At 40.1% G+C, this 15,052-nt stretch overlaps 1 protein-coding gene across 1 annotated transcript in view; it reads left to right on the plus strand.

Annotated features, from left to right (window-relative positions):
- Positions 1-7,999, plus strand: part of LOC309401559 (keratin, type I cytoskeletal 17-like) — a gene marked incomplete at its 5' end in the record, with an annotated part of 29,040 nt that extends 21,041 nt beyond the window's left edge. The window contains 4 exons of the mRNA XM_081970629.1: positions 293-418; positions 1,011-1,219; positions 4,809-4,831; positions 7,604-7,999. Of these exons, the coding sequence (XP_081826755.1) occupies positions 293-418; positions 1,011-1,219; positions 4,809-4,831; positions 7,604-7,701 (456 nt within the window). The 3' untranslated portion in view covers positions 7,702-7,999. The remainder of the gene's footprint in view (positions 1-292; positions 419-1,010; positions 1,220-4,808; positions 4,832-7,603) is intronic.
- Positions 8,000-15,052: the final 7,053 nt, after the last annotated feature.

A 15,052-nucleotide genomic window follows, 5' to 3' on the forward strand; every position in this document is an offset into this window, starting at 1 on the left:
TTTATAATTCAAGATAATTGAATGAATAAATATCACTAGCCAAGGTCTGCACGTGATATTGGATTCTGCTTTATTGAAAGACAACAGAGGTCTCTGATCAAATATAACCTATATGAATCCTGGTTAAAAGTTTTTTAATTGTTAGAGTGAAACCACTGAACAAGTGAGCAATGTGAGCATATCCACACCTGTTCATACACAAATGATAATAGCAATTTCCATAACATTCCCATTCTCCCTATGGGAGAGAATGTGGTCAGAATATCTAATGGGTAACTTCTCTTTTTCACAGTGCGATGCACTCAATCAGGAGGTTTCTGTCAGCACTGAAGCTCTACAGAGTGCTCAGATGAAGATGGTGGAGTTGAAGCGGCTGGGCCAGGCTTTGGAGATTGAGCTGCAATCTCTTTGGAACATGGTCAGTTCCAGTCATTTTCAAATTTCTGGATTAGATGCTAAAAGCCTCAAATGCGGAAGGAGTTTTACTGACCTAAAGATTAGTATGAACTTAGTTGCCTCATGGGCCAAAGAAGGAATGCCTCAATATTGGGTACTGATTGACATATTTGGAAGTTTTACAGCAGGTTATGAACATTTTCATAAACTTTACCGCTTAGAAGGCTGACACACAGCCCATCTCTCATAAGATGCTGTCATTTCTCCAAGCATGACACTGGCAGGCTTCTCCTTTTTGTATTTTAAGATGCCTTGGAAGGTTCCTTTAAATAAAGATTATGTGCAAGATACTTTCCTTGTAATAGGCAAGCTTCCAAATTATTTTACTAAAAACAAACTAAGACAGGTTACTCTGGACACCATTAGCTAGTATCCTCATTGAAACATTTTGTGTAGGCTCCTATAATATCTCCTTGAAGGCAAGTCATGTTTGCAAGCTGGACTCAAGTTTCTATTCTCTCCATCTACCTTCTGCTTTTCCTGGGTCCTGCAAAGCATCTTTAGATTTAGCATCTTCAGAAAAATGAAATCAGAAACCTTTCTTTTGTTCCTAGAAAGGAGCCCTTGAGGGGACCCTGACTGAGGTGCAATCCCATTATGGGTTGGAGTTGTCACAGTTACATAACCTTGTGGCTGCCCGGGAGGCAGAGCTGCTGCAACTGAAGTTGGATGCCCAGAACCAAGCTGAGGATTACAAGCGACTGATGGATATTAAAAACAAACTGGAACAGGAGATAGCAACCTACCACTCTCTTCTTGAAGGGCAAGGAGTGGGGAAGATGAGTGCCATCTGTTCAGCTTGTTGATCCATTTATTTCTATTCCTGGAGTTTAGGGGGAGGGGAGTGCTGATATTTATGTAATTCAAACAGCGACATTTGCACTCAACTGAGAAATATCAAGAGATTTGGAAAGGACTGAATGAATATGAAGAATTGATTTTTAAACAAATGATGTCTAAGAGGGATTTTTTTTCTCCTCCATTCACTGACAGTCATGGATTGCTGGTTGACAGCTGAATGAGTAAGGAAACTTGGTGGTGAGTGGGAGGGATGAAGTAGAATTTCCTGGAGGAAAACTAGTTGTCTGAATGTGGCATGGAACAGAAAAATATCTTTGCTCAACTCTGAACAGTAGTTGCCACATGGTATTAAAGTCCTTACTGTATGTGTTGTATACATTTATTATTTGAACCCATATATGGAATGTAACTTGGAAAGAGAAAGCTGGAAATGATGGAACATATTTTTGTTCAAGTTATTTGAATAGTATATTTAATTGTTGCATTATTTTTCTATTTTCTAAATCAGATTCCTAAGTACAGTGGGGCCTCCAGTCATGACCATAATCTGTTCCAGGACTTCGGTCAGCACCTGATTTGGTCGTGACTGGAAGCAAGACTGATTGTGCTTGCGCGATGACACACACAAAAAGATGCAGAAGGGGAAATCGCTGCGGCTATGTTTGATCGTCACCTGAGGATGTGTTTGTGACCAGAGTAAAACATTTAGTGGATTTTTTCATTGGCACCTGATTTGGTCGTAGTCAGAAGCATTCGTGACCCGAGGTCCCACTGTAGTTGACTACTTGTCAAATATTTTAATACATAATTAAATGACAAATACATAAATAAGGCTTCCGAAGTAATTATAGGCTGGATTAAGTCCCCTATGAAGAAGAGCTAGAAGTTTGAGAGACTTTAGATTTTTTTAAAAAGACCAAGCAATGGGGAGGCAACAGAGCTAGATAATAGTTATGAGTAACTTCAAAGGGGAATTAGATAAATTCCTGGAAAACAAGCCATTGATGGCTACTAGTCATGATAATTATTGTTTCAAGTATAGTCCTCAACATATGAGTGACTGGAGAAATTAAATTGGAAAGTATGATACTCATGTTTTCTCTGAGCTTCCCCACGAAATCTGGTTGGCTACTGTAAGATTAGAATGCCAGACAATGTGGTTCAATTGCTGAACTAGGATTGGGAAAACCCAGTTTCAAGATCACCTCTCATCCATGGAAACCCAGTGGATAGTTTTGAACCATCACATTGTTCATTTCAGCTGCCACTGGGAGAATTATTTTTATGGGAAAAGCTTGGAGAGGAAATGTTATCTACAATGAAGGCCTTGATCTCTTTGAAAAAGGCAGGATATCAGTCTTATAAATAAATAAAAGTAAAATATAATGCCAGAAAATGTGGACCTTGCACATATAGAAACTGTTCTAAAATAACTTTTTACTGTTTTATTCTTTGCACCTTTCATCTGGCCTCAAATACATTCTTCCAATCTTGCTCACAATTTACAGGTCCTTCATGTTTGTCATATGTGAAGCTCCTAAACTTCCACCTATACAGAATTATATTGCACCTGCATAGGATTACCTCTTTAAAATAATAATCAATTACTTCCCTAGCTGAAATACCATTATAGGCCTTTATAACTTTTCCTGTTAAACATCTGGCCACCTGTTCACTCGGTCAATCTCAGTTTCAATGTCATTTATAGGAGGTAGCAACTTTTATATATAGCAAAATATAGTAAAATAGGCTTTTATGTCTTCTTCCTCTCTTAAGTTAGGGATTTTTATATCTTGGTGACCACCTTCCCTCTCAGCATGTTCTGAAAATTCTAGATATGAACATGCCCTTCTAGTGACTGGATTCCTTTAAGTTTATCAGATCTCTAAATCATTTTCTTGCCTCTCACTCTTCCCATTTTTGTCAACTTTTCCTCTTTCTCACTCCAAAACTGCTTTTCTTTCTCTTTTTTAATTAATAAACTTTCCCTCTTTCTGTTGTTTCAAATATCTGAGCCTAACCCCTTTTCTGGCTGGCCTACTTTTCATGAAGTAGATACATTTCCCTACCAAAGCAGTAGCCTCTTCTGTGTCTAAGAGAGAATCTTTGTTGGTCTATTTCACACACACACACACCCCTTCTTTGTTTGGTGTAGTAGACTCTAGTGAGGAGTCTGGTTTCTGAAGTCAGGTTGTTAGTTATTATCTGCAAAGTCTGAGGTCTGCAAGACCAAACTCTCTTCCTTTTGTGGTTAAGATTTGTTTTCTTTTGATACAGAGTACTTAATTAACTCCTTGAGTTTGAGCCAATTCCACAGGTGTGGATACCCTCTTATGTTGGATATCTCACCTTGTTTTGGACATCCAACTTTTATCATCCCTGTGACAAATTCTTTTAATCTATACCTAATTTGATTGGCTCAAACACCAAAAGAATAGGCAACACCAAAGGTCCCCAGACAACCCATACAAGCTCTCGCATTCATTACTCACTATCTCCACTCTTTCCCACTGCTACTTTCCCTTCTACTATTGCTGTTCCTGCTATTACTCCTGCTAGAGAAGAACATTCCTTTCTGACTGCTTTAGGTTACTTTATTTCCACGCACACAAACGCTCCCCCTTCTCTCCCTCCCCCCCAATATATCTTCAGGTGTTTCACAGCACAGCTTTTATAGATAATTTCCTGTGCTGCTGGTGGTGAGAGGGCTTAATGGGAAGAGGCAAAAGCAGCACAGGTGCCATTCATTTTTCTAAGCAGCCTGCTCTCTCACAGGTCTGCTTGAACATGGCTAACACTCTTATGAGATGCTGCACAGTATGTCCTTGGGATCTGATGCAAGTGTAGAACTGTTTCTTGATTTAGATACACACATTCCTGGCCTTCTTCTACATTCAGTGTATTTTTTTTTTTTGCTAAAGGAAACACCGTGCAAATCATTAATATCTTACATAATACCAGACCATGAAAATAAGTGATTATTGCTCTGTAACTACATTGGTGCATATTGAGTTCATTAGCAAAAAAATAAATAAAATAAAAAAATCTTGCAATGAAAGAAATGTGTATTTTCTAGACATACTATAAGGGATAAAGCAAAAGAAAAAGTTTTTCTAGAGGCATCCTGTGAAAAGATTGCTACTGATTGTAATGTGAATGTAACCCAACTTTTTCTAGCTTGGAACCTTTCACTTATATTGAAACTGTTAATTTTAATTTTAACTCATTTCAAATGTATTGGTTTTTTAAAAAAAAAATCGGTTTTTTTGGGGGGGAAATGGATTTAATCTTTTTTTTTTTAACTTTTGAGATGTGTGTTTTTTAATGTTGTATGCCGCCCTGAGTCCTTTTGGAGAAGGGCGGCATATAAATCCAAATAAACCAAACCAAACCAAACTGCAACTCCCAAAATACTAAGCCAACATGAACTATTTCTTTGTAAAATGAAGGGGATTCAAGTAGGAACTGAACATTACACATGAACTCTTTATTAGACAATTTGGAAAACCAGAATCTTGTTTATAGACCTGGTGTTCTTTTGTTTTTTTTAGGTCTGAACCACTGACTTCTCCAGGTATGCTAAATAATTTGATATTCAGGCTGCTCTTTAGGGAATCTACATTCACACATGCAAAATGAAAATCAGTTCATAATTGTGCAGCAGTTTTAGACAGAGACTCTTATGCAGGCCTATAACAACAAAAAACATTAACAAGAGAACTTCATTTATTCACTGAATCTTTTCTAGAGTTGAATGAGTCTTGCAATGGTTTGGATATCTCAGTTTACCTCTCCATAACCAGTGGCAGGAATCCTATGGTTTTCCAAAGTTGTACTCAAGTTCCCATCAAACCCAGTTAGCATGGTCAATGGTGCAAGTTATACTTTCAGTTTCCACTTCTGCGTTTCTCAGCATTCCTTCACTTGGTGTCCTCCAGATGTGTTGGACTTCAACTTTTATTCAGTATTGCTTTTACACACACACTGTAAAAATTACTGGACATTGTTATGGTCAACTCATCTTTAGCAGATCCTGCATTAGTGGGTATACTTACATTCTAAATTTAAATTAGTTTCAGTCTTACTTAATTATCATGTCTTCTAAAGAAAGAATCCTCTAAAGATCTCAGCATTGACACAAAATTGTACTTCCCACGATTATTTGCTAGTCATGATGATGAATAGCTGTAGAGGCGCATTGATTAGAATGCAGTATTGCAAGCTAATTCTGCTAACTGCCAGCAGTTTGATTCTTACAAGTTCAGGATTGACTCATGCTTCCACCCTTCTGGGGTTGATAAAATAAGGACCCAGATGCAAAGCTGCACTGGTGAGGGGGTCCTTGCCATCTGCAAGGACCGGGGGGAGGCTTGCTTCTCCGGGGACCCTCGCGAGGGTGCGTGGGTGGCACGGGGGCACCTGGCTCAAAAACAACTCGACACCATGAAGTCCTCGAGGTGGGGTGCGCGCAGATTGCTCCGTCCGACCCCTTTTATTAAGAAGCTTACACAAAGAAGTAACATTCTATTGGTCAAAGAGCCAAGCATATGCATAGATAACTACTGCCACATATACAGAAACATGATACTGCACATAGCTTCTTCATGGTCACCTGATTTACAGGAAATCTTGTAAATATTCAGGAATGGGAAAGCGAAACTTATCTTGTACTTGGGCCTAGCTTCAATCCAGGCCAGTGATCGCTACACCCAGATTGTTGGGGGCAATATGCTGACTCTGTAAACAGCTTAGAGAAGGCTGTGAAGCGGTATATAAGTATGTGATATTGTTATTTTAGCAAATCATTTGATAGACACAGTATTTGTTTGATGAACTGCAATGTGAACACATGTTGAATGGATTATGATTCCATTCTCAAGGAAGTGCAGGGCAGGCACCATCTTTGAAAGGAGTCTAAATTGAAATATACTAAATGAGTGGTAAAAATTAGTATGTATGATATATGTGGAGTAATGAAACACGTTCTTCAAACCACTGGGGGGAAAATCAGTAGGGGACATAAATAAAGCATCTCAGACTGTGCCAGTCTTCAAAAACATTATAATAGGATAATTTTAACTGTGGGATATAGTCTTCAGAGACTATAGCTTTTAAAACTTTTCTATTATCATATTGTCTTTGACCATCATAGAGCTATTATAATTTGGGAATTATAATTGCCAAAAAGTAGGGCCATTTGTTTTTATTAGATCCTCATAAAGATAACAGATTTCAATTTGTAAGTTTTTTTTTTAAAAAAAGGAGAACTGGGTGCAAAAGGCATGGGTATAGAATTAAAGAGTTTTGATGACAAAATTTATTGGAGTATTACAACTAGTGTCTACAATTTTTTTTACTTGAAGTCTGTCAATTGTTAACCCTGTACTAAAATTCCTTTTTCCCTAATTTAGATGAGAATATGTTACTGTTGTAATAGTAGTAGTTGTCATTATTATTATTATATGTCTAAATAAAAAATAGTCAGAAACCATTGCAAATTCCCTTAGGGATATATCAAAAGATTTGTATCTACTTTTGATACAGATTATATGCTGAGGATGCATTTCATTCAATGAAAAAATAAGGGATTCTTTGCAGTTAGAACTAGAGAAAATCTAATCTAATGTCCAGCAAATCGATAGCTAGTAATGCTATCACCTCTTACCTGTACAATGTAGTTTTTGTATCCTGCTATCATAAATGTGGATTGACAGCTGTATGGAAAAAATTGGGGCTCAATACCATGTACAGCTATATATATTCATTGGAAAAGAGGCTGGTGTTTCATTTCAACTAGGTTGAAAATACAGAATGTCAAACTTGCGTCGTCATGGTGTCATCACATGACCTATTGCGACTTCCCCCCTTTGCTAAACCAATAGTGGGCGTGGCCAGCACATGACGCATCCGGCCTGTGGGCCACAAGTTTGAAAGCCGTTCTCTAGATGGTGAATATTTGAAATAGATTTGGTTCCATAACGGTTAAGCCTCTCTGGCAGAATAAAGATGTGATATACTATGGTTAAATTAATTTAAGATTGAAACGGTATATAGCAGACCCTGTAGGAAGTGGGATTCTTAATACGTAAAAATCCCAGTGGTTCAAGTTGAAGACATAGACGCTAACTCTCTGAGGGGGATGGGTAGTTCAAAAATGTGAAATATAAAAAATAAAACAATTATTTAGCTGAAATGTCATTAGACAGCTCTGGTTCGTATTTGCATATATAATAGCAATCTAAAAGGTGCCCTTTTGTGATTTATCCCTTCCCTAGCACCTTAGCTACTCCATGCTCTCTCTCACCCCCTCCATCCCTCACACAGTGCCTTTTGCCACTCCTTGCAGAACCTTTGGTAAGCCGACGGGTGAAGACGGTCATTGAAGAACTGGTGGATGGCAAAGTGGTGTCATCCCGTGTGGAGGAGATGGAGCACCAGCTTTGAAAGATGCTGCCTTCCTTCTAGCAATGTTGGCAGCACAACGATGATGGTGATAAGGAGGAAGAGGGGAAGAGAATAGAAGCTCTGGATGAGGTGTTTTTTTTTTTTGTTGGCCTGCAAATAGATTAGGCTTTCATTTTTTGCCTAGGTATCTGTTGATTGTGACTTTTGGAATTATTTGAAGTCTTTACATTTACACCTTCCCTTGGATTCTGTTGCACAACTGGCTAACCATGTCTTGGATCACACTAAAAACCACGATGCACCATCATGTGGCTTCTTTGGTTTTGTATTAGTACAGGTAGTCCTCAACATTTAGCCATTCATTTAGCGACCATTTGAAGTTATGATGGCACCGAAAAAAGGGATCAATGATCAGGAGTGGGTTCCGGCCACCATTACTACAAGTTCGGTAGTAAAAAAAATTTGCTCTGGGCGCATACGCATTTTCATTTAAAATGATCTGTGCATGCGCACACCATTAAAAAAAATGAATAAAAATTACATTTTTAAAATGAAGATTGTTCTGCGCATGTGCAGAACAGAAAATCAAGATGGCGCCACCGATCATAGAACTGGTACAGCCACGTATCCCCCAGAGTTACTATCTAGTTGCCAAACTGGACCAAATAGGTAGGAGCCCACCTTTGCTTATGACCCTTACCAGTGACGTGCGGTGAGGTTCATGGCTGGTGAGGCTGGTGACGTCATCAGGAAGGCGGGGAATGGGACCACGTGTGCTGGAGGCTCAGGCTGCCTCAGCCTCCAGCACACGTGATCCCATTCCCCGCCTTCCTGAGCGTGCTCCGCCGGCTCGCGCTCCACAGTCCTCAAAAGCGACTGGGGAACGACGAGAATCTTCCTGCCTCTGCTGGACTTTGCGCGCTCCTCAAGGAGCGCACGAAATCCAGCAGACGCAGGAAGGTTCTTGTCGTTCCCCAGGTGCTTTCGTGCCTTCATCATCCAGGAGCGCCTACATTTCTGCCTCCGCTCTCCGCAGCTCCCGGGTGCGCCCGGACGGAGGTAGCCAGAATGGCGCCGAGGCAGTCCGGCGGGCGAGCGACCGAGGATCAGGCTGCCTTGCTCGCTCTTTCGTCCGCCCGGACCGCCTCGGCGTCGCTGTGGCTACATCTGTCCGGCCACGCCCGGGAGCTGCGGAGGGCGGAGGCAGAAATGTTGTCGGTGCTGCCGGATGACGCACGCCGGCAGTGCCAACAACATTTCTGCCTCCGCCCTCCGCAGCTCCTGGGCGTGGCCGGATGGATGTAGCCACAGCGACGCTGAGGCGGTCCGTGCGGATGAAAGAGGGAGCGAGGCAGCCTGATCCTCGGTTGCTCGCCCGCCAGACTGCCTCGGCGCCATTCTGGCTACCTCCGTCCGGGCACACCCGGGAGCTGTGGAGGGCAGAGGCAGAAATGTAGGCGCTCCCGGATGACGAAGGCATGAAAGCGACTGTCGCTTCCGTGCCTTCGTCATCCGGCAGCGCCGACAATATTTCTGCCTCCACCCTCCGCAGCTCCCGGGCGCGGCCAGACGGATGTATATAATGTTATAATATTATATATATATATAGTATATAATATTATATACTATTATTTCATGAAGAGGGGTGAGGCTCTGCCTCCCCTGCCTCCCCTGACCGCACGTCCCTGACCCTTACAGATTCACCATGGTCACCTGATCAAAAATCAGACCCTTGGAAACTACTTATATTTATGATGGTTGCAGTGTCCTGGGGTCATGTGATCATCTTTTGTGACCTTTTGAGGTCAAGGGGAATCCAGAATCACTTAACAACCGTGTTACTAATTTATCACTTGCAGTCATTCATTTAACAAATGTGGCAAAAAAAAATTCACTAAGCAACTGTCTTGCTTAGCAACAGAAATTTTGGACTCAATTGTGGTCATAAGTGGAGGCCTACCTGCATAATCTGAATCATGAAACATTGGAATATCTACTTTTGGAAAATCAATGAATCCAGATATTAAGAAATAGAAAGTATGATTTAAAAATGAAATGAAATAATCAGAAAACATCATTTCCTGTTTATTCCATACATTAAAAATGTTTAAAAAGGGACGGACATTAAATTTTTATGATGGTGTTATAAGAAGTTTGAAAATCAATGATTTGGTCTTATCTACTTATATCTTTGCTTTGCCTTCAAATTACTATATATGTTATTATAATTATGGGAAAAGATATTATAGTTAAGAGCATCATTATATTCTGAACTATATTCCTAAAACATATTTTATTGTTTCACGAAAAGCTTTGGTTTACCAAGTCTGAGTTATGGCAAAGTGGATAATTTTACATGTTTGGAAAGTATTTTACTTTCCTGATTTTAAGAAGTGGCTCCAGGATATAAGCTTGGTTTTGAAAAGTCTAAAAATGAGACAATGACATAGGAATTGCTGCATTGTGTAGATTTAACAATAAGTTTAAGAATTAATTTTATATTATTATTTACAGCAATTATATGGATCTTTTTTTCAGTTATTTGTCCGCACCCCCCATTCTATTTTGTCATATTTAGTTAATTTTAGTCACTACAGCCCATGGTTTAGTTTTTTTTTCTTCATTAACTTTTTTCTTCTGTTGGTGATGTACAGTATGATTATTTTTTATTTTTCTCTAAAAATAAATTGTTTAAAACAATTGTCTTCAAAAACCAATTGTCTTGTCTTGTCTGGAAAAAACCAACCTACTAGTGTTTTTTTTAAAACTGGGGAAAATGTTCCAAATGAGAGTTTGCCGATTTTTTGTTGCTTCTGCCAACAAGGAATTTTGCATGGTTCTGCTTTCTGCTTTTTTTGTTACTTTGGGAGAGAGGCAGTCCGACTTTGCCTACTCTAACCAGTGGTGGGTTATGGGTGCCTGCAGGGGGGAACCGGGTACTATCCCAGTACGGTGCTCCGGAGGGCCCACCCGCCCATCCGCCAGTCATCCTTACCTGTATTTGAGCTCTTCGGGGCTTCCGCGCACGGAGCGTACGGCACCTACACGACGCTCTGCTGAGCAGCTGGAGCATTGCGGAGGCATTGCAGAGCGTAGCAGAAGGCAAGGATGCATGCTCATGCTGCGTTCAGGTGGAGGATGCCAGGCCCCATTGCACCGTACCAGTTTCAATGGGATCTGGAACCCACCACTGACTCTAACACAATGCTGTATACTCTGTGGAGTGCATCCATATACTGCTGGTTACAGCCATTTTCTTGATACCTTTAATTGGGAGCTAAGGTAAAAATGACAAAGTTTTGCTAGTATCCCTGGCTAAATCAAGAGACCAGAAGATGAGTAAATCTCACCTAAAAATGGGATGGGCCAGGGTGAAATGGCAGTTCTTTCCTCTACCTCATATACCTATCAGTTGGGTTAAGGTTCGATATAAGTCTGACAGACTTCCAGAAGACCAGTAGACCTGTGTTCAGCAATAGCTCAACTAATAGTTTATCAGCAACCTGTCTTCTGGGCAATATGAATAAAATTCACACATCCTTGCCTAAGCCCAAACTTTCCACACAAGAAGAGAGGGTAGAAGCAGAGAAGCAATCTAGAAGTAAGGAGAAATTTCCTGATGGAACAATGGAATGAGGTATGGGTGCTCCAACACTGGAAGTTTTAAAAAAGAGATTGGACAATCATTTGTCTGAAATGATATAGGGCGGGAGTGTTAAAATTGCGATGACATGTCATGTGACATATCGCAACTCCCCTCGCTAAATGGAGGATGGGCGTGACCAGCACATGATGCATCCGGCCTGCAGGTCACAAGTTTGACACCCCTGGTGTAGGGTTTCTGCTTGGATAGGGAGTTGGACTAGAAGACCTCCAAGGTCCCTTCCAACTCTCTCCTTCTGTTAATGTAAAAGGTGGTTGTTTTTTGACTAATTGGGTGATGCTATGTGGGAAAGGAAGTCATGGAAATCAACCAGCTCTGCCATTAAATTATTCTGTAGTAAAGCTCTAAGAATAGGACTTCTCACAAGCCTGTAAGCTAGAGTAGCATCTGCCATGGTTTTCTACCTATTGAACAATTGGTATTTGAACCCATTGACTCTATGTACATTACCACTGTGCATTTATTTGGGAGGTCTGTAGCTCAGAAGTTAGGTGCATCTTTGCATGCAGAAGATCCCAGCTTTAATCCTTGGCTAAAAGGGTCTCAGTTTGTAGGTGACAGGAAATATGGATTGCCTTATGGTAAAAGAGTCACTGCATTCTGACTACACCAGACTTTTCAAATGGCTACTACCTATTGTAATTAAATTACAACTGCTTTCTGGTAATTCTGGGAATTGTGTTTTCACTATATATGGAGGGCATGAGGTTAAAAAACAATATAATACATGATATTAGACTGGATAGATTAAGTGTCTGACTTGGTATTTCCCATATTTCTATTCACCCTCTATACCTTCAAAGCACAAAATTATGAAAACAATTTTATGATTGTGCAATGAACACTTCCAGGAAGGCATTGAATGTTGAATTTGTTTTACTGTCAAATTAGGTTTGAGGTAGAGTCAGATGTAGTTGTCTTTCAAACTGAGCAAATCAACTGATATAAACCCAACAAGAAGCAATGGGTGGAAACTAATCAAGGAGAGAAGCAACTTAGAACTGAGGAGAAACTTCCTGACAGTTAGAACAATTAATCAGTGGAACAGCTTGCCTCCAGAAGTTGTGAACACTGGAAGTCTTTAAGAAGATGTTGGATAGCCATCTGTCTGAAACGGTATAGGGTTTCCTGCCTAGGCAGGGGGTTGGACTAGAAGACCTCCAAGGTCCCTTCCAACTCTACTATTGTATTGTATTGTATTAAACTTGCTTACATCTAACCACTTCCAGCCACAAGATGGCGGTAGAGGCTGTATAATCAGATCATCATTGGTATTTAAATGCTGACGCTTTAAATATCAGAAAGGATAATTTAAATTGTTAAAATTAACCCTTGCACTTGTACAGTCTTCTATGAATTTATTTGTAGCCTTAAATCTAAGCAATTTATCTTGATGACCATAATCATATGCAAGGGTACTCAGGGATTTTTTTTTAATTTCTTCTCAAAAATATGAAATAGAATCTGATCTCAAAAGGGAAAATTAGAAATGGTTCTCATCAATTGCCAAGTTAGTACATGTAATGTGAGGACAAGAAACAGAACTACCATAGCCATTTTAGTGCAATTTGATATAGCCTGTTCCTACTGAAAAATATGCGTTATCTGGCTGAAAATTGTTCCGTGCAACATCACCAGGTGGCAGTGCAGCCTATACATTAGAGGAAAGGACCTAAGCTACATTTTGCGCTGCTCTCCAGTTAGGGGAGCAACAGAGTTGAATATATTTAACAAACTATTGTCACAACACATGAAGTGAATTAATTCAGGGCCAGATTAAACCAAAGTCTGCTCTGATTCAGAAACAATGATTACCCTGTTTCTTCAATCACTATCATTATTACCGAATACAAGACAGGGTCTTATTTTCTTTTGACCCCTGAAATAAGCACTTGGCCTTATTTTTGGGGAGGTCTTATTATTTTTGAGGTGCAGGAGGTGGTGAGCGTGGTCACTTCATGGCTGCTGCTGTGTAGCAATATTTTTTGGGAGGGCTTATTTTTTTTGGAGGGCTTATTTTAGCGCTCAAAAGCTTGATTGGGCTTATTATCCAGGGAGGTCTTATTTTTGGGGAAACAGGGTATTATTACTTACTATTATTCATTTGCAATTCAATCTGGGGACCCTGACAGGAGAAAAAGTTAAATAAAGTGAGGTCTCTCCAGAATTTTGTATCTCCTTACTGGGGATATTGAGAAAGAGGATTTACACATTTAAGATTTCTGTTTCTAGGCCCCTCTCTAACTGTTGCAGAATTAGGATTTTTATGAATCTGCCCACAGTTTAAAAGAATAGTGAAATGCGAATGCCTTGTTAGCATACCTCCTTGGCTAAATCTCAATTTAGAGGTGAAATAAGATTCCCGGGAGGCAAGAAAATGGTCTGTTTCTAAGTTCTGTGGAACTACAATGTTTGGATAAAAAAATCAGACTTGCAAGATCTTTGTTGTGCTGCAACTGAACTGGAAATAAATGGGCTCAGCTGCTTATCATGGCATCAGAAAGCACAGAACTGTCTCTGAAACAATACATAGGTGTCTGGGAGAGACATACTTTTCCAACCAATTGTCCTTCATGAGTGCAACTTCCAGAGCAGGATTCTCCAATCTTGGCAACTTTAAGACTTGTAGACTTCAACTCCCAGAGTTCCTCAGCCAGCTGGCTGAAGAAATCTGGGAATTGAAGTCCACAAGACTTAAAGTTGCCAAGGTTGGAGAACCCTATTCCAGAATATCTTGACAGATGGCCACCAGTTCCAAATATCTACTGTTTTGGCTCTAAGAAATTAGGGAGGAGAAATTAAAAAGTACAAAGATGATACAAGGCAAACTGAGAATGTCCGTCTTATATGAAAGCCATAACTTTGGTGATCCTCTTATGACTCCCAATCTACCAAGGATTTGAGGATAAAGGATCAAATTTCCTGATGATAAACATAACATCATAAACATATGGAGGGCCAGTTAAACATAATGGTTTAAGGTATGAGGTGAGAAACCAGGAGATTGTGAGTCTTATCATAGGCACTAACCCAGCTGAATAATCTTGAGTTAGACACTCTCTCTCAGGCCTAGGAAGCAGGCAATGGCAAACCACTTCTGAAAAGTTTGCAAAGAAAAGGAAGTCCAGGAAGTCCCCAGGCATCAAACATTGACTTGAATCATAAAAATTAAAATCAGACAGAAAAAAAATATATATGAAAAAATTATTTGTTTCATCCCTAATAATTTAAAATGGATGCCCAACATCTGGAAAATTGCCATCCTTCTGCATCGGTGAAATCAAATAAGCACAATTATTCCCAACAATGGAGGTACCTGGGAATGTAGCCTGTTTGGGGGGGGGGGAACTCCTCCAATTCAGCACTCAAACCATATTTCTGAATATGTGGGACTTCAGACTCAACCTTGAAAAGTGCTGTACCCTCTCTACCTGAACAGCTGAATGTACTAGCTTGCACTTCTTCCATAAGGGGGAAAAACACTAATGAACCAAGACAATGCAGTTCTTTGTTCTGCCACCTCAGACAAGGGATTGCAACTTTCTATAGCAGCTGCAGTTTCCGTACACAGAGTGCATCTCACTGAGTTCTGATTTCTACTTCAGTCCAGCACTGTAGTTCACTCTATAAATATAATCCACTAAAGTGGGAGGAAAAAAGCCCCCCCTTTCCCCTCAACCTTTGTGGAAACCCCAGTAAAAAGATGCTGTTGGAAACATAGGTCCT

The sequence above is a fragment of the Natrix helvetica genome (assembly GCF_964273705.1).
Source record: "Natrix helvetica genome assembly, chromosome: Z".
NCBI classification, from domain to species: Eukaryota; Metazoa; Chordata; class Lepidosauria; order Squamata; family Natricidae; genus Natrix; species Natrix helvetica.